This window comes from Catharus ustulatus, chromosome 2, assembly GCF_009819885.2.
Source record: "Catharus ustulatus isolate bCatUst1 chromosome 2, bCatUst1.pri.v2, whole genome shotgun sequence".
Taxonomy (NCBI): Eukaryota; Metazoa; Chordata; class Aves; order Passeriformes; family Turdidae; genus Catharus; species Catharus ustulatus.
This window is the reverse complement of record NC_046222.1, coordinates 65,621,379-65,647,990: the sequence shown is the minus strand read 5'-3', so window position 1 is coordinate 65,647,990 and position 26,612 is coordinate 65,621,379. Positions and strand designations below refer to the sequence as shown.

General features: G+C 43.5%; 2 protein-coding genes across 10 annotated transcripts in view; one reads left to right on the top strand and one right to left on the bottom strand.

The window, feature by feature from the left end:
* The window catches only part of TDRD3 (tudor domain containing 3), a 99,781-nt gene extending 98,098 nt beyond the window's left edge, over positions 1-1,683 (bottom strand). For 2 of the 3 annotated variants that reach the window (XM_033051126.2, XM_033051127.2), the window contains exon 1: positions 1,557-1,683. In XM_033051126.2, coding sequence (XP_032907017.1) covers positions 1,557-1,597 — 41 coding nt within the window. In that variant the 5' untranslated portion in view covers positions 1,598-1,683. The remainder of the gene's footprint in view (positions 1-1,556) is intronic. The other variant, XM_033051128.2, reaches the window with a different exon arrangement.
* Positions 1,590-26,386, top strand: LOC116992027. 7 transcript variants are annotated; one of them, XM_033051130.1, is made up of 4 exons: positions 1,590-1,954; positions 12,359-12,425; positions 21,760-21,849; positions 22,676-24,974. In XM_033051130.1, the coding sequence occupies exons 1-4, from the start codon at positions 1,596-1,598 to the stop codon at positions 22,853-22,855; spliced, it is 696 nt and encodes a 231-aa protein (XP_032907021.1). In that variant the 5' UTR covers positions 1,590-1,595; the 3' UTR covers positions 22,856-24,974. The 7 variants fall into 7 exon arrangements, 5 of the variants coding, with proteins under 5 accessions (XP_032907021.1, XP_032907020.1, XP_032907023.1 ...); XM_033051133.1 differs by having other exon boundaries at positions 1,831-2,359; XM_033051129.1 differs by lacking the exons at positions 12,359-12,425; positions 22,676-24,974 and adding an exon at positions 25,064-26,386 and having other exon boundaries at positions 1,590-2,178.
* The last annotated feature ends 226 nt before the right edge of the window (positions 26,387-26,612 follow it).

Sequence of the window (26,612 nt, the reverse complement as noted above, 5' to 3'; positions counted from 1 at the left end):
CTAGTACCACTCAGAACGGTATTTTTGGATCTCGAAACACTTATCCAAGAAGCATACCAAAGGACACGTAATTACACTATGTGGTTACTATTATCACAAAGTAGTGCTGCAAAAGCTGGCCCAACAAACACAGCATTATCAGGGGGGTAAAGCAGGTGATTATCCCACTGTATTCAGCACTGGGGTGGCCTTACTGGACAACTGTGCACACAATTGGAAAACCGGAAGGTCCTAAAATAGGGAGGAGGGCAACAAAGCTGATAGTGTTTCCTGTGAGGAGCAGCTAAAGACTTTAGCTCGTCTCGACTAGAGAACAGGAGGCTGAGGGGCAAACCTCATTGCTCTCTTTCTACAGCCTCTAGAGTGGGGGAAGTGGAGAGGGAGGTGCTGAGCCTTTCTACCCGGGATCCAGCGCTGGGATGAACAGGGATGGTTCAAAGCTGTGTCAGGGAGGGTTCAAACTGGACATAAGGAAGCATTTCTTTACTGAGGGTATAGTCAAACACGGCAAGAGGTTCCCTAGGGCAGTGGTCAATATCCAAAGCCAGTCAAATGTTTAAGAGGCATTTGGCCAGCACCCTTAATAACATACCAAGATTTGGTCAGTCCCGAAATCATCAAAGAACTTGACTAGATGACTGTCATATGTCCATTTCAAGTAAATTATTCTGTTTTATTCCAAATCACATGATACCCATTTTAACCTTTTCCATCTTAGACATACATGAAACCACAATCCAGGACAACCACTAATGGAAACAGTAAAACAGAAATCTCCTCAAAACGCCACTGGAAATAACTTTGCATATGTTGCTTTGTGCTTCAGCAGTTAGCACTGAACGTAAGGTTTCGTGAAAGACTTTCCAAGCAGTTATTGAAAATAGTCAGTGTTGACTAAAAGTGAATCACTTCAACAAAACAAACAAACAAATAAACAAGCCCCAAACCAAAACAAAAGCTTCCTACAATGCAAACTCACCTCTAGGCTAGCAAATAAGCGTTTGCAGTAGGTATTTGAAAAGCACAACTTGTTGAAACACGTTGCTCCAAAATGGATATTGAGTGCCCAACGACTGGGACTAAGCAGAAAATACAAGTACCTGAGTTCAAGCCTCACATGTGCCTCATTTACCCTATCTTAACCCCACTTTTTCACCTTGCCTTCCGTACTGAAGGGGTGCACAGTGCCATTAACAGCCCCAGCACTATGGGCAGGCTCTAGGCCTCCGGGCGAGGCCTGTCCTGGGCAGGCGGGGAGGCCCCCGCCGACCCGAGGGGCCTCGGGGGTGGCTCCAGGACAGGGCTGCCGGCTCTCCCGGCAGGGCCGGCGGGACGGGCCCGCAGCTCCTCTCCAGGGCGAGCCAGCGCCAGGCCCCGAGCGCACCGGGGGCTGCACAAGCCCCTGCCTGCCACCGACGGGCTCCGAGCGGAGCTGGGCCGGGGACGCCCCCCCGCACCGCACGCCTCAAACACGGGGCACTGCCCACCCCGCCCCGCCGCTCAGAGTCACCCCCGGAGGCGGAGGCGGCGGCGCGGCCGAGCTCGGCCCCACTTACCAGCCCGACTCGGAGAGCGCCGCCCGCGCCCGCTCGGCCATGGCGCCTCCCCCGCCGCTCGCCCGCAGCACTCGGGGCCGGCGGGCGCTGGGGGGACCTGCGGCACTCGCTCGGAGCGGGAGGAGGGACGCGGGGCCCGCTCGTTCCCCCGCCCCGCAGGCCTCTCCGGGCGCTTGGGCCGGCCAGGGGAGGGAGGGAAGGGGGGAGGGAGGGAGTGGAGGGAAGGAAGGAGGAAGGAAGGGGCGGAGGCGGCGCAGGCAGATACGAACAAAGCCCGCGACTAGCGGGTGCCTGGAAGCTGTCGGCGCCATGGCGAGGAAGGGAAGGAGTGAGGGCAGCGCAGCGGGGGAGCGCCGGCCCTGGTCCTGCTGCTCGGGGCCTACCGGCTGCAGTGCAGGGTTTGTTTATAGGCGTGTTTCACCTATAAATCATGTTATTGACGGTAGCGTTGTGCTGGAAAAGGCTCTCCTCCGTGCTCTTAAAACGCGTGTTGCGGGTGAGGAGGGATTTTTGGAAGGGTCTGGAACACCTGCGGGAGCTGGGGCTGTTCAGCCGGGAGAAGATGAGGCTTGGGAAGGACCTTCCCGTTCTCGACAGCTCTCTCAAAGGAGCTTGTGGCCAGGTGGGAGTCTGCCTCTTGTACCAAGTAATAAATGGTAGGACGAGTGCCAATGGCCAGGAAACCGCCTCAAGTTGTGCCACAGGAGGTTTAGATGGGATGTCGGGAAAAACACGAACATGAGCAGATCGGGAGTTAAGAAAATGCTTATCAAGGCCTTGGCACTCAGAGTTTCTGCCTGCAGGTGAGGTCAGCTACTCTGCAGAAAACACTGACCATTTGCATTAGTGCATCATGTCCAGGTACTTCTGTAACCCATCAATGCCAAATGTTTTTTTCGGCACTGAGGTTCTGAAACTTGTCTACCAGCTATGCTTGTCTATTAAAGGTGGACTTTTCTTCATGGGTCATTTTCATCCTTAAGATCTTACCGTTTTTATGCAGCATCTTCAGTTCAAAGCATACAATTTTGCTTTTGTTGGGGGGGGGAGGGTTGGGTTTTTTGTTTGATTTGGTTATTTTGTTCCACCTGAAAACCTCTCTTTGCTATACCGAGTATAAATCACGAAGGATTTTTGCACACAAAACTCTGCTGCTCATTCATGGTATTATCTTTTTTGTCTGTAGTTCATAGACTCTACGACAAAGATTTTGTCACGAGTAGGTATGGTATTCTGTGTGGCTGCTGTTTTTAAGAAGGCACAAGTATCTAAGTTGATAATTATTAAAAGCTTGACACAGATGAAGGAAACAAAACCTGTATTAAAAAAGGTAGCTTAAAAATGGAAGGCTAACCTGTGACTTCTGCCAACAAAATCTCAAAATAATGAATATAGCCATAGGAAAGTGATAATCCTTGTGGTGGTCATTAAACAACAACAAAAAATATTAGCAGAGGGAGCATTTTTAATTGGGAAAGTGGATTTTCAGAGGTTGTGCAATCCTATGTCATGACCAAGGTTCCAGGTGACCATGATCTGCCAAAGGAATAATGTTAAGGAGAACTAACTAACTAACCCAAGAGCCTTGAAACAAACCTACTGTATGTCTGTACCAAAGAAACTTTTGAATTAGTGATGAGGGATACTGTAAAGCAGAACAGTCACACTGAATTGTCAGTGGCCGAGTCACACCCGTGTTGCGACAGTAGCAGCCACTGACATGGAAAAGCACTAGCAGGTAGGTAGAAGTGTGGTTCCAGTTCAGAACTTATTATGTGAAAGAAATGGGAATAAAAACACCTTGCATTTGGAGTCTAACCTGTCTGCACATTAGATTATCAAGAAAAGCTTGTAAACATTGTAACTCAAAATAGGATACCCGTAGAGCCAATTAGTAAGGGATGGAATATTACCTAGGAGAAGATAATGAGAATTACAGACCTTACACGTTGCCTAGTGTTAGTTTAAGACATGGAGGGTTTTGCTTACTTAAATCTTCGTTGAAATCACCAGGCAATTATACCAACAGTTTATGCCAGCATAGGGCTAGCTGTTTCACCTCATGGCACTAAATACCATCTCCTATAAAGAAAATGTAGATGCTGTCCTTCTTAAAGGTGTGCAGGCATCTAAGAAATTCATTATATGCAAGCTGAGATGCGTGTGTATATATATATATTCACACGTGCCTCCTTCTATACAGCAGTCCCCATTAGTGGGTGCTTCTCTGCTCATGGAGGGCACTGCCTGAGCTTTGCATTTTGTAGCTGATGTTGACTGGGCTGCACTGAGGTGAACAATTAGTTCCACTGTAAAACAGAAGGTGATGCATGCCTGCCAGGCAGTCAGAAACCTGCAGATAAGACCTTCTGTACCAACTGTTTGTGATAAAACATCCTTAGAGCATATTCTCTGTATCAATCACCTTTAGAATAAATGACACTGCTGAAGGTAATGTGCACTGGAGTACCTGGGGCTGTAGAGGACTGACCTAAACCCCTGCATGCCTGTAAATAGCTCTGTGCGTTCAGAGCTTTCTGTGAAAAATATTTGTTGCTCTAGATGAATCAGTGCATCAGTGTCTGCAAAATTCACATGGATTTCTTCTGTCCAAACTGCCTAAAATGTAGTTTTGTTTGACATGGGCAGCATCCATGGGACAACTTAATCTATGCCAAAGAGGTTATTTCACAATGTTCTGTAATTGTTAATACCTGAAAGGGTTGGTCTACTCAAGCACCTCTAGTGAGACAGAGCTCTAACAGACAGAACTAGTATACAGCACAAGACAGCAAGAGCCAGTTTTTGAAGCAGCCCTGCAGGCTTCTTGATTCATTAGATTGATCAGTCCATACTCCCTTCATCTCCTGCCACTTCCAGGCCCAATCCTCTTGGTTAGCAGTAGGTTCACAAAGCTGGGGACCTGAAAATTTTGACCGTGCTTTCCAGAAACGGGCAAGAGCAGAAACCTATAACTCTCATTGTGAGTTATGGCATCATTCACCCCAACCTGATGTGCTGAAAGCAACAGTGGGATGAAGACTCTGAACACCAGGTCCAATAAGAGGTCTCCATGACAGTAGAAATGCTGCTTTGGTCTCAGTTTTTATGTTGTCTTCTGTAGAATATGCTTTCTTTGTTACGTTTTCTGAAGGGAGCAGATCTGCTTACTGAACATAAAAGCAGATGGTCCTTATCCTGGATCCACGCTGAAAGTTACTGTGCACCGAATGTAAAGGGCCTTTCCTTCTGGTCATTATAGTTCTAGGAGTGTGCTGGAGTTTCAACAAAAGTAGTTATCTCTGTATGTCCTGTGATGGACTCGGTCCTGAACTGATTTGACTGCAGTCAGGAGGATTAGCTTTTCTACATGTGTTGTAGCATGTCAGCCAAAATACTGTGTATGTTGTATCTGAAAGAGAAGGACTGTACTCAGCACTGTCATTCTTATACGGCAACTGGAGAAGGGATTGCCTTTTCACAGACTAAAGAGAACAAAAGAAAATTACAGAAGTAGAGATTTCCTTCATGGTGGAGTAGAAGGGAAGAGGCTTGGAAAGGAGCAGGATGAAGGAAAGACAAACAGCAAGTACATATTCTACATGGGAATGGTAAAGGATTTTGAAGCCTTGGACATAATACTACCCCCTGTAGACACAAACTAGTTAAGGTGGTGTTGCAAAGAGAGACAGTTTCCACTAAAGGCCAAGGCTAACATTTTTTTCAGGCTGGTCTAATTGATTTTGTCACCTGACTGTCCTCTTCTGGAACCCTTCAGTTTAATCACACTCCCCACTTTCTCCTGCAAATCACTAAGTGTATGTCAGGCCATGGCATCACACTGGCATTATGTCAGTCAAGGACAACATCACATTCAGTAAGGCGCTGTGGCTTTTTAGATGAGGGCATTTCTATATGGCACAATGATGCTGTTGTTAGCTCTGTGCATAGCTGCTTATCAAAATCTTAGCAGTTCAGACCTAAAAGTGCAGATGAACTGCTGCAATGATCACTAGGGGATGATGGATCACTGAGTACTGCAGAATGTAATTCTATATAATTATGATGCTTTCAGGGCCCCTTGTGGGCCAGCAGAAGGGCTGGTGTTTGTCAGCCATTCTGGCACAGCTCAACCTATTGCCCCTCTGGATACCAACTTGGTAAATAGCCAGGGAGCAGAGGATCAAACAGCATATGGCTTTGCAGACTTTACTGGGCTGCAGTAAACATCCCAGCCCTGAACAGCTGTGCCTTGTCTCTAACAAGATCACTTTTAAGAGACTGATACCTTCTGGACTGGATGAAAATCTGGAAGTAAGCATGTTGTTGTCAAGGCTTTGAGTGCACCAAGAGGCTCTGCAGCCTCTTCCCTGCTCCTTGGGGCTTGGTTGCCCATCCTCCATTGCAGCGCTGATATGGTAGCCTTGGATCAGGTGCTGGGGACAGAGCTGTGTGATGAGGAGCTATGGGGAGCCTCATGGGGACCTCCATCGTCCTCCTTTGCTTGGGAGCTGCAATGAAGCTCAGACTTCCATCCTTGAGACTTGTCTTAGGTCTACCTGTGCCTGTCCATGTGCCTTGCTGATCCTGAACTACTGGTTTGATTTGCTGACTTGACCTCACACCTGCTTCATCACTGCAGACATGTCTGGTAACCTTGAATACTGCCTCACTCTTCACCCCAGAGTGGCACCTACTCAGGTTCTGTGGGACTGTGCCCTCCTGGGTGGGATCATTGCCCTACCTGCCTTGCTATTGCCCTCAGCTCCTGGCTTCCTCCTCTTGTGGGGCAGCCCATTCTTGCTGCTTCCTCAGAGCTCCTATCCCAGGGCCATGGTGTTACATGAAGTTGTTAGTGGCCCATTGGCTGTCACCTGGTGTGTGAAATCAGTACGCATAATGCAAAAGTGCAAAGCTCAGTGACAGTGGATACACAGCTGGGGCCTGCTGCTGGCCATACTGTTCCTCAGTGTACAGGACAGAACAGTGCCCTCAAATAGGAGAGCAGGTAGGGAATGCCTGGTCCTCTTTGCAGGCTTCTGGTTCCCTCATGCTTCCCCAGCTTTCAAGTTGAAACTTGTCTCAGTAAAATTAAGGTCAATACTTATGAGCACTACTGGGCAGAGCTGCTTGTGAGGGGCTGGCTGCATGCTGAGAAATTGTGGCCTATATGTGAGCAGAAGAGTTACGGGCAGCACTTTTACTGTGGAGGCTAAAGGCCTTGTGGAGTAAGTGCCCTACAAGAGGACACCTCACACAGTGTCAAGGAGCTTTCAGTGGGGTGTGAAGAACCTGCAGGGTGGGGATAGATGGAACATTGTAGGGTTGCCTGTCCAGCCACATGGACATCCCTGTTAAAACTAAGCCAAATTCTCTAGGGTAGGACAGCAACACCCCAAGCACCAAGGTAACAGAAGCCTGTAGATCAGCCTGTCAGAGCCACACAGGCACAGACACCATCATCCTGCATAGTACATGAACAGGATATGTCCTTAACTATAAACACTGATTAGATTGGAAAGCACAGCTGGGCAGCAAAACTGTCTACAGTGACCACCTATTATACACACTACTTATTACCTATACACCATGTGTATGTGGCTGTGTAGGAATTCTGTATATTGGGTTTTCTATTATTACTATTAAAAGTCATAAAGGTTTTATTTTGTATATCCACAATACTAGAAGACATTATCTCTGTTGAACAGTTTGGGGCATAAACAACCGAATAATCTGTGTCAATACTTGACTTAATTGCAAGGTGAGAGAAAAAGACTGAATAAAGTGCTGTTTTCTCATGGAAATCTAAAAAGATTACTTTTGGATTATAAAAGATTCACTCTGTGGTTTTCCTCAAGTGCTGTCATATGTTTGTGCTTGAGGAAAAGCAAGTTATTGGAAATCTATGCCAGGCTCCAGATAAGCAGTTGACTTTCTATCCATGATTTAATACCCACTAAACAGGCTTCCTTGTTATTTCCTGGCAGTGAAAATATACTGTGTTAGGCATCTTTCCTATTCAGATGTGGCAGCTTTTGTCTACCATTGCTCTTCCCCTGTAGTCTGCAGGCCCAAAGCAGTACAGTTTGGAAAAATAACTAAATTTCTTAAAAACTTTCAGGAAGCAGCAAAATCAATGCTTCTAACAATCAAGTGCAATTACTGGGCATGCTTCAGTTATGAGTGGTTCAGTTCCTTTATTTTCTAATTCTGCTTTTATTTATGTATCTCTTCTGTCTCTGTTGATTTTAGTTGTTCTGTCTTTTGTGCTCCTTCTTTCCTGCCTATTAGCAAAACACAACAAACCAAGAGAATGTGACTCATCTGATCTTCATGGTAGGTTTCTAATCTTCTTTCAAGAGAGAACTGGGCGCTATTTTCTGAGTTAACTGCAGTATTATGAAGGGAATTACAAAATTACAGAATCATTCTTAAAGCAAACTTACATATTTTAAGTTACTAAAAGCAAAACATTCTTTTTCCAACTATGTTTCAGTTTAAACTGAACTAACTTTTTTATTAAATTTTGCTGTTCTCAAAGATGAAGGATGAAAAGAAAAAGAAATGCTGGAGCCCTGAACAATTTCTCACTGTTCGCAAGGATGTATTTGGAACTTCCATGGCTTGGATATTCATCCTAACTAGCTAAGACATTTCAAATGGAGTCCATACAGCAACAGGGCCACAAGAGCAAAGTGAAGCCCTTCAGGGACTAAAAAAAGATTAATAGCCCCACATCATCAAGTGAGCTCCTGTTTGGCACAGTTGTTTTAAAAGTTTTCATTTGATTTCAGTACAAAATCATAATTTCACTGTTTTCACAGCCTACAAAAAAACTTAATTTAGTACAAAAGTGAATATGTGTTAATGCAGCAACTGTCCTGTACAGAGTCCAACAGTTGCCAGTCTGAGAGACACAAATATGCTCCAGAAAGCACAGTGCTGTTTGGCAAATTAGCAAACCACTGAAAACTGGCACTCACCATGAAAAACTACTGGAAGAGGAAAAAATGGAGGAATGAGAGATTAGAAGAAAAAGTTGGAGAAAAGCATAAAAAATTGAGAGAATGAAGAAAAAATGGCAACAACTGAGCCACAGCACAGAGCAACAATTTGGGTTACCTGTGTCAACTGCAATTCAGACCAGTAAAATAAGATGCCATGAATGAAAATACAGTAATTTCACGACCATAAGGTGCACCAGATTATAAGGCGCACCTCCGGGAGTCGGCAAATTTTGCAACTTTGTACATTATATAAGGTGCACCGGACTATAAGGTGCACTTTTTTTTCCAGCAAAGATCTGTGCCGCGCGCAACAAAGTAACGAATTAGTAACGGAATCCTGCCATCGTGGAGTTTACTGGCAGGTGCTGAATTTGTAAACATTTTTCACAGATTGGCGTAGCCTTTAAACGCAGCCCCAAGCACCCTCCCTGTGTGTGGGCCCTGGCACTCCCACCCACCCCCGTCTGGCAAGGTGGGGCTCGGGGCGGCCGCAGCTCGCGGCTGCCGCAGTTCAGGGCGACTCAGGGCGGCCACGGCTCGGGGCGGCCACAGCTCACACTTCAGGGTTGCTGCGGTTCAGGGCGGCTCAGGGCCGCCCACGGCTTGTGGCAGCTCGGGGCTGCCTGCGGCTCAGGGCAGCGTGGGGCTGCCCGCTCCCTCCCTCCCCGTGCGGCTCCTGCTGGCCGGGGGCTGCCTGCAGCCGCCCGCTTCCACCCCCCCTCGCAGCTCGACTCACGGCTCGCACTTCTGGGTTGGCAAATTTCACGACTTTGTCCATTACATAAGGTGCACCGGACTATAAGGCGCACTTCCGGGTTCGGACCAAAATTTTAGTCAAAAGTGTGCGCCTTATAGTCGTGAAATTACTGTAATATATCTTGAAAATAATGCATCGAGTAATGCTGCTAGTAAGCAAACCAAAGTAGACACAGCATCAAAATTTATCAAGAGGTCACTAAGGACTCCCTTTTTCTTCTAATGCAGATGAGGCTTTTGGCATGGAGAGTGAATACAGATTTTATGAGTTTTTCTTTTTTCCCTCATCTGGCCACAAAATCAGAAATAATCAGTACTCTGTTGCACCCTCTATAAAATTCACTGAGGCATTTCTTTAATTATGTTTACAGATGCTAATGCTTGTGGGGCTGCTGTGTGAACCAGGCACCTGGCTGAAAAAAGGGAAATTGGAGAGAAGGGATGCTAAAGTTTTTACTTTGAAGTGGATCCCTTTACTAGTTTGATTCACATTAGAGTCCCGCACCTTGCTGACATGGGGTAGAAATTAATTAAGTCAGCACTGATACTGGAGACAGTATATCATCAGATCATTGCTTGTCTGGAAAAAAAAAAACCCATTACTTGTGGAGTAGTACTTTGCAGTGTAGTTGCAAATTAAAGGTGTGAGGAAAACACACAACTGAGGGGCACATGAGAGGCCAATGGGAGAGGGACAGGAAATGCATGTGTGGGAAAAGCATTTGGAAAACAACCGAGAGATAGGAAGAAGAGCAACAATTCGACCAACTCTCTGACCATCTTTATAGAACCTAATTAAAACTTTCAAATTTTGTTGGGTTTCTCTTATTTTCAGATTTTCTGCAGTTACTGCTGTAAGTTGCCAGTTTACCTCAGCAGAGCACAAGCATGGGCTAACACTTCCTGCTAAAAATGAAACAGTTGTTTCCCATCAAAGCACAAAAAACAAAGCAGCATAGGAGAATCAACCAGCAGTTATTTACCAGCAGTTTGTTATCTATTTCAGTGCTCACAACCATGTTCTCTTAGCCCGATAAACAGGGTGGCCTGCTGTTAACAAATACTGCCTGAAGCAAAACACTGAACAATCTAAAAGAACCTTTTATTCCTGTTTTACATATTTATTTCCAAACGGTTCCTATCAGCACCAGTTAGTGCATTAAGGTGCCCAGTCCTTACTGGCTGCACAAATCAGTTCTTCATGCTGACGACAGCAGCATTGCCATGGTTACATGATTAGAGTGGCTTAACCTGGCAGGTGGCTTAGCAAAATGCCGAGTGCCAAAGCAATCCTAGCACGCAATCTATACTTTTCCATCAAACAAATTAGTATATCACATGCTCTGTTGTCCCTATCATGGTAGAGTGGGTTGTTTCTTGTTTGCGTTTTGTTTTTTTTTTCCTGGATAACAATGCTGTTCTCAAAATTTTACCACATCTCAGCTATAACACTGCAAACTATTTCCTAAAAGAAACACTCTGTTTCCTCTACTCACAGTTTTGTAGATCCAACAGTCTCAGTAAAGATAACAACCAATGAATAAAAACAGATTGCATAAACCACAAAAATTCAATGTGAAGTTTATATTTATAATTATGTTTAGGGTTGGACTTAAAATCTGGAAAGATCCCGTACCAGCTGAAGGCTGGCCAGCTATTACTAGTTTGAGGGGATTCTTTGGGAGATGCAAAGTCTGGGGTGTTGTTGGTTTTTGTTTTGTTTTGGTTTTGGTTTTTGGTTTTTTGGGGGTTTTGGGGTTTTTTTTGTTTTTTAAATTTGTTTGTTTGTTTGTTTGCTTGTTTGTTTGTTTGTTTGTTTGTTTGTTTGTTTGTTTGTTTGTTTGTTTGTTTTTAACTGATTATTTCAAAGCTGAGGTCCAGTAGCTTTGGAGACAGATTCAGCTATAAACAGTTTTGGTTGATACTACCAGAACTGCTCCATTGAGTTATGAGAATATTTGCCTACCAAGTATTCAGACCAAGTAATTCACATTCAAATAGCAAAATGACTTGAAGCAATGTGGCTTCTTGAGAGAGAAAGTATTAGAGAAATACAGAAAGTGAAAACATAATGGGCAGATCAAACTTTGGCAAGCAAGGTACTGCTAGCATTTTCTTAGGTGGAAGCTCCTAGACTTTGCAAATCACAAACTAATACAAAACCTTAATAGTTCAGCTGGTATTGTTTTAGCTTTAATTATGAAGATATTATAATTGTTACAGATGCTAATGCAATAATTTCTGTTTGTTTCATTCTGTTGAGTGGGGTACAATGCTAAAATAACAGAGAGGAAGTTTTCCTTCTTAATACTTTCACACTGCTTGCCAAGATCCATTTTCTGATCTGAATACAGGATAGTGTAGTAGCTTATATAATACTTGAGGTATAAAAACACCTTGGACTATGTAGAAGTTTTATAACTGTTTTGTAGATTCATTCATACTAGTGCCCAGTATATTTTCTGTCTCATCTCCAAAAAACCTGACGTGTTGTTTTTCACAGCTTGTTTGCCATCTCCCCTTTCTCATGCTGATTTCCCTGCTGTGTTGATGAAGCTCCAGTCCTCTGGTCTTTATTCAAGTTTAGAGATTCTGAAGCCTTCCTTAGAAGTGACTCAAGTAATTTTTTGCATTTGGAGGAGAAAGCTGAAAAGCCTTCAATATTTAAATAGAAACATAAGTTTCAAGTGTAGTATAAAGGCTTCAGATCTCTTAACTTTATTCATCAATTAACATATCTGCAACAGCTGGGGTTTGATCCGTATTTTCAGAGAACAGTAATGTTGCTGATACAGCATTTCCAGTTCAGTCACAGGAATACTGAAGTGGTTTTCAGAAGATAATTTAAAAAGCACTCAGTTGACAGGATGTTTCTTCAGGGAACCATTGATCGCATTTTCAAATTGCAACAGAGCCAGAGATTGTCTTCATTTTAATTTCAATATCAGGAATGCCTTAAGTGACGATCACAGCTAACCCATTTTAATGACAACCCTGAACATTTAGAAACTCTTATCTATTCAGTGTACTTCTGTGCAGAGAAACAAGAACAGATGGATACTTCCTTAACACCTGCTGCTGTGGGAGTCTTCTGAAACACTTGCAAGTAAGAAATTATTACTGCTATAAAGTGTCTCTCAGTTTTATTTGTTTAGAGCATTTCTACGGAACATGCACACAATTTGTTTTAGGTTTCTCAAGTTGTTGCTTTTGGAAAGCTGAGGAAGGATCACTTACTGAAGGAAAGCTTATTTCTATGCTTCATTTTAAAAAAGGGTTTAGGATAATAGATTGGAGATTTGCTGCAACTTGTTGTGTAAGGAGGTAGAAGAATGCACATGGTACAGTGCTCCAGCAGTGAAGGAACAGCTCCAGCAACAAAGAACCCAGTCCTGCAAAACAGGAGGAGTTCCACTGGAGAAGAGAGGACGTTCTAGAGAAAACCATGGCAAATTGAAATCTAATGTTTTTCTGACTAGGAACCGAAAGATGAAGTGCAGAAATTTTAGCTCATAATTGCCCTTAGAGCTTTCTATGGGTGATTTCTGCTTCCAAAAGTCTCAGAAAATAGAGAGACAAATTATTTCCTAGATTTGGAATGCTGCTCTTATGAAGTTATATAGATTGGTTTTGTTTCTTTTGTAGATTTTCATATACAGTAGATTCAAGAAATAACATGTAAGTTCAAAGGATCTGAAAGTGAAATGTTATTAAGGATTCTAATCCACCTAGATTGTTTAATGGGTTTCATTTTCATTAGGCATAGTGGTCAGAAACTGCCCTAAAATAAATCTACTTAATTACAATAGGAGATACAAGCCGAGTTGAAATACCAAAAGAAGACATCCATCTTTTGAAACAGATGTTGCAATAATAAATGCAGGTGATAAGAAATTTGTAAAATTGAGAGGATGGCAGTATCTAACACAGAAGAAAAGTGTGTCTTCCAGTCTAGGATGCCATTGGGGATTGACCTTGTAGCACATCACTTTGATTCCATTTTATAGATCCACAGTCTTAAAACTTGAAATAATTATGCAGACAGTTTACTCTGAGCTTTGCATAATAGAGGTCTCAATACTTCACCTGGTAATTCTTGACCCATAATTTCTGACTGGGTTGGAGGACATCTCTTAGAAGAACACAAAGTCGTAATTTAAAGGCTTCACATTGTGATAAATTCCTGAATTCCCAAGGTAAGTTGTTTTGATTGTAAATTGCCATCATGGTAAAATGATGCACATTATATTAGCTTGAATTGATATATTTGTCTTCCAACTACAGAAATTTTTTGTTGTCTTACTGATTCCACAGTTCTCTGATCTGTCTCATCCCTGTGTACAAACAAATGAAATAACCACTGACTTTCCTGTTGCCTAAACTTATTAAATGAAACTCATTAACTTTTGGCTTTAAGGCATGGATTTCCAAACCCTACCAAATTGAAAAAGTTTCTGAAGAAACAAAAAATATTTTATGTATATTTTTAAAGACTAAACATAAGAAAATAATCTTATTCCCTATTCATCTCTGAAATAATGCCATATATAAGCATAGAAATGTGCCTTTGTTAATTTATCTAAGGATCACCGCAATTAATTCAGACACTTTAGATATTAGGTTATCCTGCCAATTTACATGCATCTAACATAAATCTTGTAATTTGTTTTGGCTCCTGTCTCCTGAACACAAGGATAAATTTGCTGTATGTCTAGGACTTGAATTCTAAGAGCTGAACTCTATATGATGTTCAACACACAAGTCTGAATAAACCATTTATCTACTCTGAGTGGTTGAAACCTGAAGTACATGATTTATGAGGAGAAGCTTAAAATAACTGAGTTTGCTTAGCCTGGAACAGGCTTGGGAAGTCATTGTCTACAAATGCCCATTGGGGAGTGTAGGGAAGATGAATCAGAACTCTCCTTAAAGGTGCAGAGTGAAAGTGTGGGGCAGAGTGAGAGCTAGCTGCTACAAAGGAATTTCTGGTAAAATATTAAGAGGAGAAAAAAAAAAAAAACTTCTACTGAGAGTAGGCAGCCATAGGTATCTTCACTGTTAGGAACCACCACCCTTGAAAATACTCAAAGCTCAACCAAGTGATCCGATCAACCTGCCAGACCTACTCTGAAGGGTGGATCAGAGCAGTTCTGTTTCAGAGAAAGTTTCTTTCCAGTTGACATGACTCTGACTCTATGACTAATTAATTAGGTCTACTGGCCTAACTCAGTGGTGTAACTGAAGCTGTGCTGTAATTTAGGCTTGAAATGCAGACCTTTTTTTGTACAAGACCTTACATGATATTTGACAGGAACAAGGATTTTTATCAGGGTGCAAAAGGCTGTTCAGCAGACAACAACTGAATGTTCACCTCATCCAACCATCCATCATGCTTGTTTTGGCCATCCCTGTCTCTCCTGCATGAACTAAACTACATCACTTAACACCACAACCTGATATGATAAACCAGCATAAATTCCAGTTCTACATAATAGACAAGTTTTAATTCCCCATACTAGACCATGCCATAATTTCCAGCAATGTACTAGTAGCTCCTGCATAAAGTGCTGACTTTCCCCCAAGGCAGGTGGAGAGCAAATGATTGAGAGGAAACAGAACCATGGGCAAAACCAATTTCTGAATTGGCAGGCTTCTTTTTTGTTTTCATTGAAACTAAAAATTTGTCCAAAGAGTTATGTTCTTGATGAAGCTACATGCTGTGCCAAAGCTAAATGTTATTGAGCTTGCTTATCAGACATGATAAGCAATATAAGGTATATAATATAGTTAACAACCTAATTTGTACCTGTTGTGTTCAAAAGAATCATCCTATTATCTTTACTTAACATTCTTTTACACTTTGTTAAACTAATCCAGTGAAATACACATACATAAGAATAAGGCCTTTTGATACAATCAGTAAATTAAATTAACTTAACTCCAGGAAGGAAAAGATAAGAAAATGCCTGTCCTTATGAGAAAGGTCACAAAGAAAGAATAAGAACAATGCACACTTAAAACCAGAATTCAAAGAAATAGTGGCCAGAAGGATAAGTGGCCTGCTTTTTTTGTAGGTTTCTGTCTGTTCGAAAGAAATCTTTTTTCCTCGACACTTTACTGTATTCCAGATTAAGGACACTTTCTAATGATATGTTCTAATTTGATATGCCTTATGTGGAAAGATGTCTGGGGTAAAATTAGAGGCAACAGAGAAGTTATATGCACATCCTAACAGAAGTTATAATGGTAGGGAAATTATTGGGTAAAATGCAGGAGATAGGAGAAGGTGTCTTGCTGCCAAGCCAGCAACTCTGGTGAAATCACTCTACTTGGATGAAGTTGGTTCGTTACAGCCTAATTATAATAGAACACACACCTCCATCCCAAAGTTACCTGTCCCTGAGGTATGAACATGCCTTACTGGGCAAGTGTCTAAATTTTATTGACTGTACCTTTATGAGTGAAGCAAGAGAATTTGGCGCCAATCAGCAACAAATGTATGACTAGAGTTATTCAAGCTCCGCCTAAACAGAAAGAAATACTAGAAAAATACATTGAGAATGGGGAAAAGTTAGGGAAGACTCCATGGTAACTACTGGGATCAGTCAATGGACTGAATGTCCTCACACTCACAGGGACAGGCAAGAACCACACCATGTGCGTACTGAACACTTTTACTGGGGATTAGAGTTTGTGCATTGCTCTGAATACCTTTTTGCAGTCAAATGCCATCACTAACAGTCCTTGAACCTTAACCTGACGCGATTTTATATTAACAAAGAGTGTTATTCTGTGAACTGTTGGCGTGGATCCTTTGTGGGTGCTGGCAATCACTGGCAGAGGAGAAATACTGGAATAGAGTGAAAGACTCACTGAGGAGTGTCTGTTATGGTGTCTGTGTGTGTTCCTGAATAAGTCAGTCAAACCACCCTCCAATCCTGCAGGATTGCTCAGTGAAGGGTTGCCATAACAGGATGCTGACAGACTGGCTGGGCACAAGGGCCTCACCTCTCCTGAATCACTGACAGACAAATCAAACACTAAGGGTTAAGGAAATCGTGCCTTTTCATGTGACTCCTAAAATGCTGAACTTTTATTGCAGAAACCAAGCATACTCTATTGCATCAAAAAATGAGAAATAAACGTGTTAATGGTTTAAATAACAGCTACATTGGCTAGTAGGTTGTAAATATGTACATTTTCTTTGCTGTTTTCCTCTCCAGTTTGAGGATCACATCAAAGCTGTGTCCCTGTATTGACAGGAGAAGTCAGTACTTCAAACAACAGGGAAGGCAGAATATGAAACTCTGCGTGTATGTGCAGTGTGGGTTGCACAGCTAAGACTGTGGATATTGAAGAAATGTCTTGCACAGGCATGACACCTTGGGAAAACGTTGTTTTCTGAAATACACTTTTTGCCTTAAAGAATTGTCTCCTTCTAATTACTCCAAGATAAATTATAACTGAGGAGATGGATGTGAAAAACTCATCTCAGAACTTCTTACTGCTCTTTCCAAAAGAAACTGTTTTACCTCAGCTGTTAAAAAGTCCAGTCTATAGGATCATCTGCTCACACAGACATAAATTTAAAGTGGTATGAATATGTCCTGGAAAGGGCAGCTAAGTCAAAGTTGAGCAATTTGACTGGAAAAGAAAACATTTTCTGTAGCAGATGAAATATTCACTAGTCTTAATGACTAGTAGTGGCTGCAGTGAGGTTTGTCCAGTTAATTTCTTTAAAATATAAAACAGGCAAAAATTCTTTCTTCCATCTTTTTAGTGGATGCATCAGTCACCTGCTGGAATCCAGCCTGAGCAAAGGAACACATAAACTTACAGTAATTTCATGACTATAAGGCGCACCCTTTTGACTAAAACTTTCCCTGGAACCCGGAAGTGCGCCTTATAGTCCGGTGCGCCTTATCTGATCTACAAAGTTCAAAAAAATTGCCTACCCGGAAGTGCGAGCTGCGAGCCACGGGGGGAGCCGGCAGGGCCATGGCTGCCAGGTGGAGGTGGGGCGGAGCAGGGGCGGGCACGCCCCGGCCCTGTGGAGGCGGAGCCGCCCCTCCAGAGGCACGCCCCGGCCCCGTGCAGGCGGAGCCGCCCCTACACAGGCACACCCCGGCCCCGTGCAGGCGGGATGGCCCCTCTAGAAGCACCCACCGGCCTCGTGGAGGCAGAGCCGCCCCTCCACAGGCACCCCCCGGCCCCGTGGAGGCAGAGCCGCCCCTCCACAGGCACCCTCCAGCCCTGTGGAGGCGGAGCCGCCCCTCCACAAGCACCCTCCAGCCCTGTGGAGGCGGAGCCGCCCCTCCACAGGCACCCACCGGCCCCTGGAGGCGGAGCTGTCCCTCCAGAGGCACCCCCCAGCCCCGTGCAAGCGGGACGGCCCCTCTAGAGGCACCCCCCGGCCCCGTGCAAGCGGGATGGCCCCCCACAAGCAGCCCCCGGCCCCGTGGAGGTGGAGCCGCCCCTCCACAGGCACCCACCGGCCCCATATAAGCGGGACGGCCCCTCTAGAGGGACCCCCCGGCCCCGTGCAAGCGGGACGGCCCCTCCACAAGCACCCCCCGGCCCCGTGGAGGTGGAGCCGCCCCTCCACAGGCACCCCCCGGCCCCGTGGAGGTGGAGCCGTCCCTCCACAGGCACCCTCCAGCCCCGTGGAGGCGGAGCCGCCCCTCCACAGGCACCCACCGGCCCCGTGCAGGCGGAGCCGTCCCTCCAGAGGCACCCCCCAGCCCCGTGCAAGCGGGACGGCCCCTCTAGAGGCACCCCCCGGCCCCGTGCAAGCGGGATGGCCCCCCACAAGCAGCCCCCGGCCCCGTGGAGGTGGAGCCGCCCCTCCACAGGCACCCCCTGGCCCCGTGGAGGCGGCACGGCCCCTACAGAGGCACGCCCGGGCCTCGTGGAGGCAGAGCCGCCCCTCCACAGGCACCCTCCAGCCCCGTGGAGGCGGAGCCGCCCCTCCACAGGCACACCCGGGCCCCGTGGAGGCGGAGCCGCCCCTACACAGGCACGCCCCGGCCCCGTGCAGGCGGAGCCGTCCCTCCAGAGGCAACCTCCAGCCCCGTGCAAGCGGGACGGCCCCTCCAGAGGCACGCCCGGGCCCCGTGCAGGCGAAGCTGCGCGTCCAGAGGCACCCCCCGGCCCCGTGCAGGCAGAGCCGCCCCTCCACACGCACCCCCTGGCCCCGTGGAGGCGGAGCCGCCCCTCCACAGGCACCCACCGGCCCCGTGCAGGCAGCACGGAGGGGCGGCGGCCATAGCCCGGCCCCGGAGAGGCAGCGCGGAGGGGCGGCGGCCATAGCCCGGCCCCGGAGAGGCAGCGCGGAGGGGCGGCGGCCATAGCCCGGCCCCGTGCAGGCAGCACGGAGGGGTGGCGGCCATAGCCCGGCCCCGTGCAGGCAGCACGGAGGGGTGGCGGCCATGCCCCGGCCCCGCCGGATGCAGGCGGGCCTGGGGCCCCGCGGCACCGCCCCTGCCAGGTACAGGCGGGCCCGGGGGCCAATGACTGCCGGGTTGAGGCGGGGCCTCGACCAGCAACCGCGCGGAGGGAGCTGGGGGCGGAGCCTCGCTGCAAAAAAAAAGTGCGCCCTATAGTCCGGTGCGCCTTATCTGATCTACAAAGTTGCGAATTTTGCCAACTCCCGGCGGGTGCGCCTTATAGTCCGGTGCGCCTTATGGTTGTGAAATTACTGTACTTAAACTCTGCCTTTCCAAGTGTCTTTGTAGACTGTGTGAGGTGTTCCACATTGTAAGTTAGGTTTTTTTTAACTGTGTATAATGGTTTGGTTTTCATTCTTGGAGGGTCATAAAGTGATCACACCTAAACAGCATTACCAAGAACCTTCTTTTGCTATGACAGCTCACCCACATGTTCTAACAGTCTAGTTCAGTGACTCACTCACTCTGTTGCTGCACAACCTCTTCCTTTTTCCTGAGAGCAGGGAACAGCAGTTCATAGTCAAAGTTTCATTTTTGGCTGTTTGTCTCAGAACCCTTTGCAATTCTATTCTTATTCATCTGGTTCATCTCCGTTTTCTTAATTGAAAACTGAGATTTTTTTCCATACAATGCATAACAGGATGTGGGCTTGCCTTTTAAATCGATTGATATGATAAGAAATGTATTTGCAAGTACAGTAATTTCACGATTATAAGCTGCACCATTTTGACTAAAATTTTAGTCCGAACCCAAAGTGCGGCTTATAATCAGGTGCAGCTTATATATAGACAGAGAATGAAAAGTTGCTATTTTAGTTTGGAGGACAGGTGTCTGCTGAGAAAGTCAGGACCTTCTCTTTGAAATGGAGAATGTAAACCCCCTCCCTCCAAATTATCATAATTTTGAAATCAAGGGGCTTTCAGGCAAAAATATGGGAATTAGGAATAACAGTTCTTTTCTAGGGAAATTAAAATAGAAATACAGTACTACAAAGAAACAAACTCCAAACCCTGACAAAGTCAGAGTACAACCTGACACCCCGTCAGGCAGGGTGTTAGTAGCAGTCCCATTAAATGGTGGCTGCATCCTCCTGCAGTGACAGATGTGATTCAGTTGAAGCAGTGCTCCTGTACAAGGTGCAGTTTCCCTCCGGAGGTCCAGTGGTGATGTGGAGAAATCCAGTTTTCCTCTGGAGTCCAGTGGAGAAAGGGGCTCCCTTAGTGTCCCAAAACCTCTGTTTTTATTTTGGTAAGAAATGTTGGGCTCTTCCCCTTGGCTGGAGCAACTTCCAATGGGATGAAGTAATTTTATCAGTCGCACAGTGGGACTCAATGGGCCATTAGCAGAAAATGACTCGCTGGAGGAAGGATGGGTTGTGAAAAGATAAAGAACAATGCCCTGCCTGGTTTCAATGGATGGCTCATTAGCAGAGTATCTCCCGTTGAGATAAGGATCACTGCCCCCACCCTCAACAGATGGTGATAGAATAGATACCTTTTTATCACACTCTGTATTGTAACATGCAGCTTATAATCAGGTGCGGCTTAGATATGGACAAAGAACTAAAAGTTGCTGGCACCCGGAAGTGCGGCTTACAGTCAGTGCGGCTTATAATCGTGAAATTACTGTAGTTTTATCGAAGATTCTGCAGCCATAACAAGAATTGTAATTGCATTACAACTGAAGGTGTTAAATGTGTGTATGTGTGTGTGCATATACTTGTCCCTGTCTTCTCACACCAAAACTTAATGTAAAATTTTGAGTGTTATTTATGTATCTACTTAAAGCTCTGGAGTAATCACTGTAGAGTAAATTGAAAAAAAAAAAAAAAGAGCAATGCAAAAATTATAAATCTTGCTTTATGTTTGTGGGCTGTACTAAACATAATTTGCCACAAATCTGCATCTTGTGTTTGCAGAGTGTTTATCAGCTTTCACTATTTATAACAGATGGAACTAGAGCATTCTGAATGTTTCTATTAAACAGAAAATGGCACTGCAATATAAACACAATATTGTGGAAGTTTGGTCTTGCAAATTAAATTCTACAACCTGGCAGATAGCTTGCAAAATCATCTTATCCTCTCTTTTGTAGAATATGACTACAGCAGATATCCTTTTTCCATGTGCCCAGTGAGGGCAACAGAAAACAGAAAAGGGAGGATAACACTGATATTCCACAAGGGCCATTGCATGAATTTCATCCATTTCATGAATTTAATGAGAAATGAATGGGCAAGCAACAAAGACAATCTCTTCTTGTAGCTAAAGAAATCTCAGTCTGATTCTGATCGTTAGGCACTTATGTGCCGCACCATATTACTGGTTAAAATACTTTTCCAAACTGACTTTTTCTAAGCCAGTAGACAAAATAGCAGCATAATCACAACCATCACAACAGACTGAACAAATAGCCATTCCTGATCTTGCAGAAACATCGTGTTCCAATGAACAATGTGTGCTTCCAGACCTCTGACTTTGGCCATCATCAGAGACTCTGAATAATTGTTTACTCATGGGCATTTTTGTAAGTCCTTCAGCTGATAAGCATCTCCTTTTCCAATTTTCAACATTTTTTCTTTTCTCAGAGACTGAAGCGTCTTTCCTCCTGGGTTTCCATAATACCCTTCTTTGTTATAGGTCTACCCAAGACTAGAGTTAGACAGTCTTTCATTGCCCATTTTTTTCTTCATTTACTTAAATCTAACTAACTAACTAACTAACTAACTAACTAACTAACTAACTAACTAACTAACTAACTAACTTCATGTGTGCAAATAAAATCATAGCACCATAAGGAATGCCAACTATACCAGTGAGTCAATGTGTTAAAATTCTGCCACCCCCATTCATTTACAACCCTCTTGACTACTAGACCCACACACATGGCCACAAAATGGCACCATCATCTGCATCTTTGCTCACATAAGTTGTATCAGAGTTTTTGTCTTCAAACCCTTGCAGAAGTGTTAGCCTCAGATCTCATTCCCATTAGACTCTGCAGCCCCTGAAGAGTTCATGCCGAGGCAGATTTATCCTGAAGGACTGCAGTCCGTGGAAGGGCACGTGCTGGAGCAGAGGAAAAGTAAGTGGATGAAGGAGTGAGAAAGAGGAGCTCTTATGGACTGGTTGCAATCCTCATTTTATTTCTGCACCAGGCTTGGGGCAGAAGCGAGTTGGTAATGAAAGAATGATGTGGATTCTGGGAAAAGAGGGGGTTGAGGGTGGTGGGAAAGTGCTTCAGTCTTTGTTTCTTTGTCTTATCATCTTACTCTATTTTAACTCTTATTATTAATTAATTTTGTCCCAGTCAAGTCTGTTTTACCCACAACAGTAATTGGTGAGCAATCTCCTTGCCCTCATCTTAACCCATGAGTTGTTTTCTTATTTTTTTATCCTGTCCCACTGAGGAAGAGCAGGGAGAGAGCTGCTGGGTAGGAGATTGGTAGCCATAGCTAATCTACCATACCAGTGTATCATCTCTGTAGCATCTCTAATTTGATTTGTATCAAATGAGAGTATTCAAAAAGTCATAGTTCTAGAAAAAATATGTGCATGTAATTTCATGTTCTCAAGCTAAACATATGAAAGATTTCACTTGCCACTTTGTGGGTAAAACTGGACATTCCAGCAAAAGACACGTATATACGCCTTATAATTTTTTAATTTCTCAACTGTTATCCTTAGTAGTTTTCTTAATTTCTCAATTTCTCTCTTAATTTCTCTTAAATTCTCTTAATCTCTCTTAATTTTTTTAATTACAGAGGGGGGGGATTAATTCAAATTACCTGAATAACTTTTGAAAACTAATTCCTATTCTTCCTACATGTTCAATCTGTAAGATGTATGCACAAAGTAGCATTTGTCAAGATGCGAATACATAACCATAATGACGTTAATGTCTTATCCAGAATTCCCTGCTGGATAAACACTGCTGGGGCTCATACTTGCCAAGCAGAGCCAAGGCCATCTTCTGTACCTTCCTGTTACTTTCTCCAGCTCAGGCTCTCTGCCATTATCTCCTCCAATCAAGCATTATTACATATGTGGCTTCAGCTGGTGTTCTGACAATTCAAGACATCCGATATTGACAATATTGACAGTGCTCTGAAATCTGGAAATCAGTATGTAAGAGGTGGTATGGTTGAACTTTGCAACCAGTATAAACTGTATCCAAATAATACAAGGAATGCTGCAAATGGTATTAGACACTTCAACATCTATATTATGTACCTTTAAACATTCCAAAATATGGAAGTGTTTCTAATGGATCTTGCAGTATTCAGTCAAGTGGATTGCCCCTGTAGAGGTTATGAACACATCTAATCCATGAAACTCAGATTCCTCACTGACCTGAGTCTTCCCTTGTGAAGACTATTTGAGCTAGCAGATCTAAAATGTGCTTAATATATTTGTAATTTTATCCTGAGTGAAGAATCAACTCAATTTCAGAATGGCATTGAAAAAAAATGGCAACTGAAAATCTGCTAAGATGTTTTTTATCAAAACAGTTGGGAATTATACTTCTTAAACTGCCTGTGACTGTTTATAAGATTTATTTTTTTTAAAGCAGTTGCTCTATATTTGTGACAGTGGCTCATCTATTGCTACAAACGAAAGCCAAAATTTCAACATAATGCTAAAAATGGAATTAAAGTTTGTAGCTGAGCTTCTTCAAAAGAATTCTGAATTTGGGGTTAGAGTACTACCATGTCTTTTTATTTCATGTTTAATAACTAATTTTTGCCTGTGAGAGTCTCCTCTTTCTGAAACTTGGCATGACATAACATGTTATTGATCTATATTGTACACTCAAGTCTTGATATTGTCAGTTGTCCCAAGTGCCATAAAAACATAAGGAAGGCAAATATCTCAGCTGAAAAGCTTAAATTTAATTTTGTCACAACTCAGATGTTATGTGGGAAGCTGAATGGCTTATAATTTTTAGGTCTTTAACTGATAAAGGACCACAGATTTTAGGAAGCTGATGTGGTTAGCAAGGCCAGATATTTCATCTAAGCCAAACAAGAAAGAAGTGCAATTTCTGACTGTTTTACTAATGGCAGAGCGCAATGGAACCTTAGGAGTAGGATAGTTCAGTGGAGGGGACCTGTAAGACAATCATCCAGTCCAGCTGACTGACCAGTTCAGGATTCATCAAAAGTTAAAGCATGTTATTAAGGGTATCCAAACTGACAGGCTTGGGGCATTGACCACTTATCTAGGAAGCCTGTTCCAGTGTTTGACCACCCAGTTATGAAACGCTTCCTAATCCAGTCTGAACCTCCTATGGTGCAGGCTGAAACTATTCCCTTCTGTCCTATCCCTGGGTCTGAGTGAGAAGCCATCAGAAGATCCATCTCCACTTCCCCTCCTCAGGAAGCTACCCCAGAGAGCAATGAGGTCACCTCTCAGCCTCCTTCATTCCAAACCAGACAAATCCAAAGTCCTCAGCTGCTCCTCATAGGACTTGTGTTCTAAATTCAGATTAAGTGTTAATAGATGACCAAAGTTGAAACTACTATGTGTGCATGTGCGTATACCAGAAAGAAAACACAGGAAACAGCAAGAGAATTAAGTCAGAGAGCAATCCAAAGAAGAGAATTCAGAGTAAAATGTTATCAGATGAAAGATGTGTCTCCTGTTTCTTATTTTCTACCATATTCAGGAAAATAGGATTCCATGTACATTTTTCAAAAATAAACAAGATTACAACAAAGACATATCTGATTGCAAAGTCAATTTCAGAGGAAAATAAAACAGTCTGAAAGGTCTCAAACTGCTTAACTTCTCAAGCTATATCTCTGTGGAATTGTGTCTTGCTATTCTTCTTATTATAGACCTGTAAGAGAAAAGACGGGTGTTTTTTCCAAAATGTTCTAGTTTGTGAGTTACAAACTAAAGGAAAAACAAAAATATATTTGTGAGGCAATGAAGGATTATTGCACATTCATTTAAAGCTAAAACATACGGTTTGTAATTTAAAAGTAAATCATTCTGTATTTAAATGTTATATTTTTTCTTGTGAAGTGACTCACCCAAGCAAAACAACAATGCTGATTTGTTATAAGAAAGCCATTTTGCCATACAGAAATGGAATATTTTTCAGTTATAGTTATTTTGATCATTCTGTGATATAGCTATTTCTTCTAACATTATTATTTTTAACTGTTAAAAATGATCTTGTCAGTAGTAAAGGAATAGAACAACTTTTCGAAGTTTACATTTCTGTTTTTGTGAAGACAACATATTCAAAAAGAAAAAAACAAAAACTGTCCAATCTCCTTATGCTAAAACAGGAAGTGTTCTGGGCATTCTGCTACGACATGGGGAGGAAGCTTTGGTCCTTGCTCTGAAGGTTGGTGGTATTTTTAAACAAATATAGTTTAATGTAAAGTGTTCTGGTTCGAGAAGTCTTGTGTGGAAGTCGGTGCTCTCTTCCCTCTTGGGTGATTCCTTTATCCACAAATCTTTATTTAGGCTTTGCTTCTCTGCTTTTCCACATGGTCCCTGTATGCTGAGCTACACAATGGTGCATAAATCATGATGTGAATGTGTCTGAAGATCAGGGCATATTGAGGGGATTTGGGTTGAGTCAAAGGAATGCCTGCCTATATGGGGATTGCAGTGGACGATGAAGTGACAGGCAGGAATTCACTACCACCGAATTAGAGTGAATGGACAGCTGTGGGCAACATAGCTGAATTTTAACCTCATTTTAAAAGGGTTTAGCTATATTGCATTCTTTCTGATCATGTCAGCATCCTACAAATGTACCTATTGATGTCGATAGTCACTGCTTTCTTCCCACAGATAAAATCTTTTTGCTATTTGCTGTACAGTAACAGCAGCCAAAAAGCAGGAGTGCCCCCAAAAGCCAGGTAGATGAAGTGTGTGGCTTAGAGGCATTTCCAAGGCAGATTAACACTCCTGGAGTAAAACTGGCCCAGTTTTGACAATGATTTTTCCTATGGAGTGTGGCAATGGAGCAAATAGTTGCAATACAGGAAAATAACACTGAGAAATCATCATTCAAATGTCACCAAGACAAATATCCCCTGTTGTGGCAGTCAGAGCTCTAGATATGCTGTAGCTATTCTTCAGGGCTTCTGACAGTGGTAGGAAACAGCTCTCACCTTTCTCTCAGGAAAAATTACCTCTGCAACTCCCAAGGCAGCTCCCAAGCATGCTGAGAGTGAGAAAATCCCTGTCTCTTTACATCTGCTCTTTTAGCTTTGCTTATCGGAGGTTTACATTTGCATCAATGGTGTAAGGTAGGCATGACATTTAGATGTTCTGAGGTCTGTTTGGAGCCCCTTACCCCATCCGGCACAGACATCTTGCATATCTCACTTCACTCTGCTGTAAGTAAAGGCTGGGACTCCACTTTTCAAACACCACAAAGATGTGAAGGAAAGAGCCTGAGAGTGGACGTATGTTTCTCAATCAGTGGAACAGATCACAGCATTGCGTAGGAATGACAACACTCAGCCTGGAATTACTGAGCACTTTTGAAGAATCTTCTAATCAAAATTAACTGTATCCAACAAGCAAAATTTTTGTTTCTTTCCTATTGTACAATAAATCACTACAAGCTTTTACTCAGTGTCTAAACCTGAAATAAAGTTTGGTTTCAAATGCAAGATAGTAATGAAAATAAAACACTGAGATATTCTTTGTGAAGACTGACAAATTTCAAAGAATGCAAAGTACAAACATTCCAAATACACAATTACAGAAACTGTTTCATTTTGCAATAAAACTCAGTAAAACGCTGAATTTTTAATGCTCTTTACCACAGAATATGCAAATCAACTTTTGCAAGTCTGCATCTTGCAAAAATACATG

Excerpts from the sequence above, each read along its gene's own strand:
- LOC116992027 (XM_033051129.1), top strand. The coding sequence starts at position 1,596 with ATGGCGCCTCCCCCGCCGCTCGCCCGCAGCACTCGGGGCCGGCGGGCG. Across the intron at positions 2,179-21,759 it reads TCAAAGGAGCTTGTGGCCAG|ACTCTGCAGCCCCTGAAGAG; the intron begins GTGGGAGTCTGC and ends CATTCCCATTAG. Across the intron at positions 21,850-25,063 it reads CGTGCTGGAGCAGAGGAAAA|GAAGTGTTCTGGGCATTCTG; the intron begins GTAAGTGGATGA and ends ATGCTAAAACAG.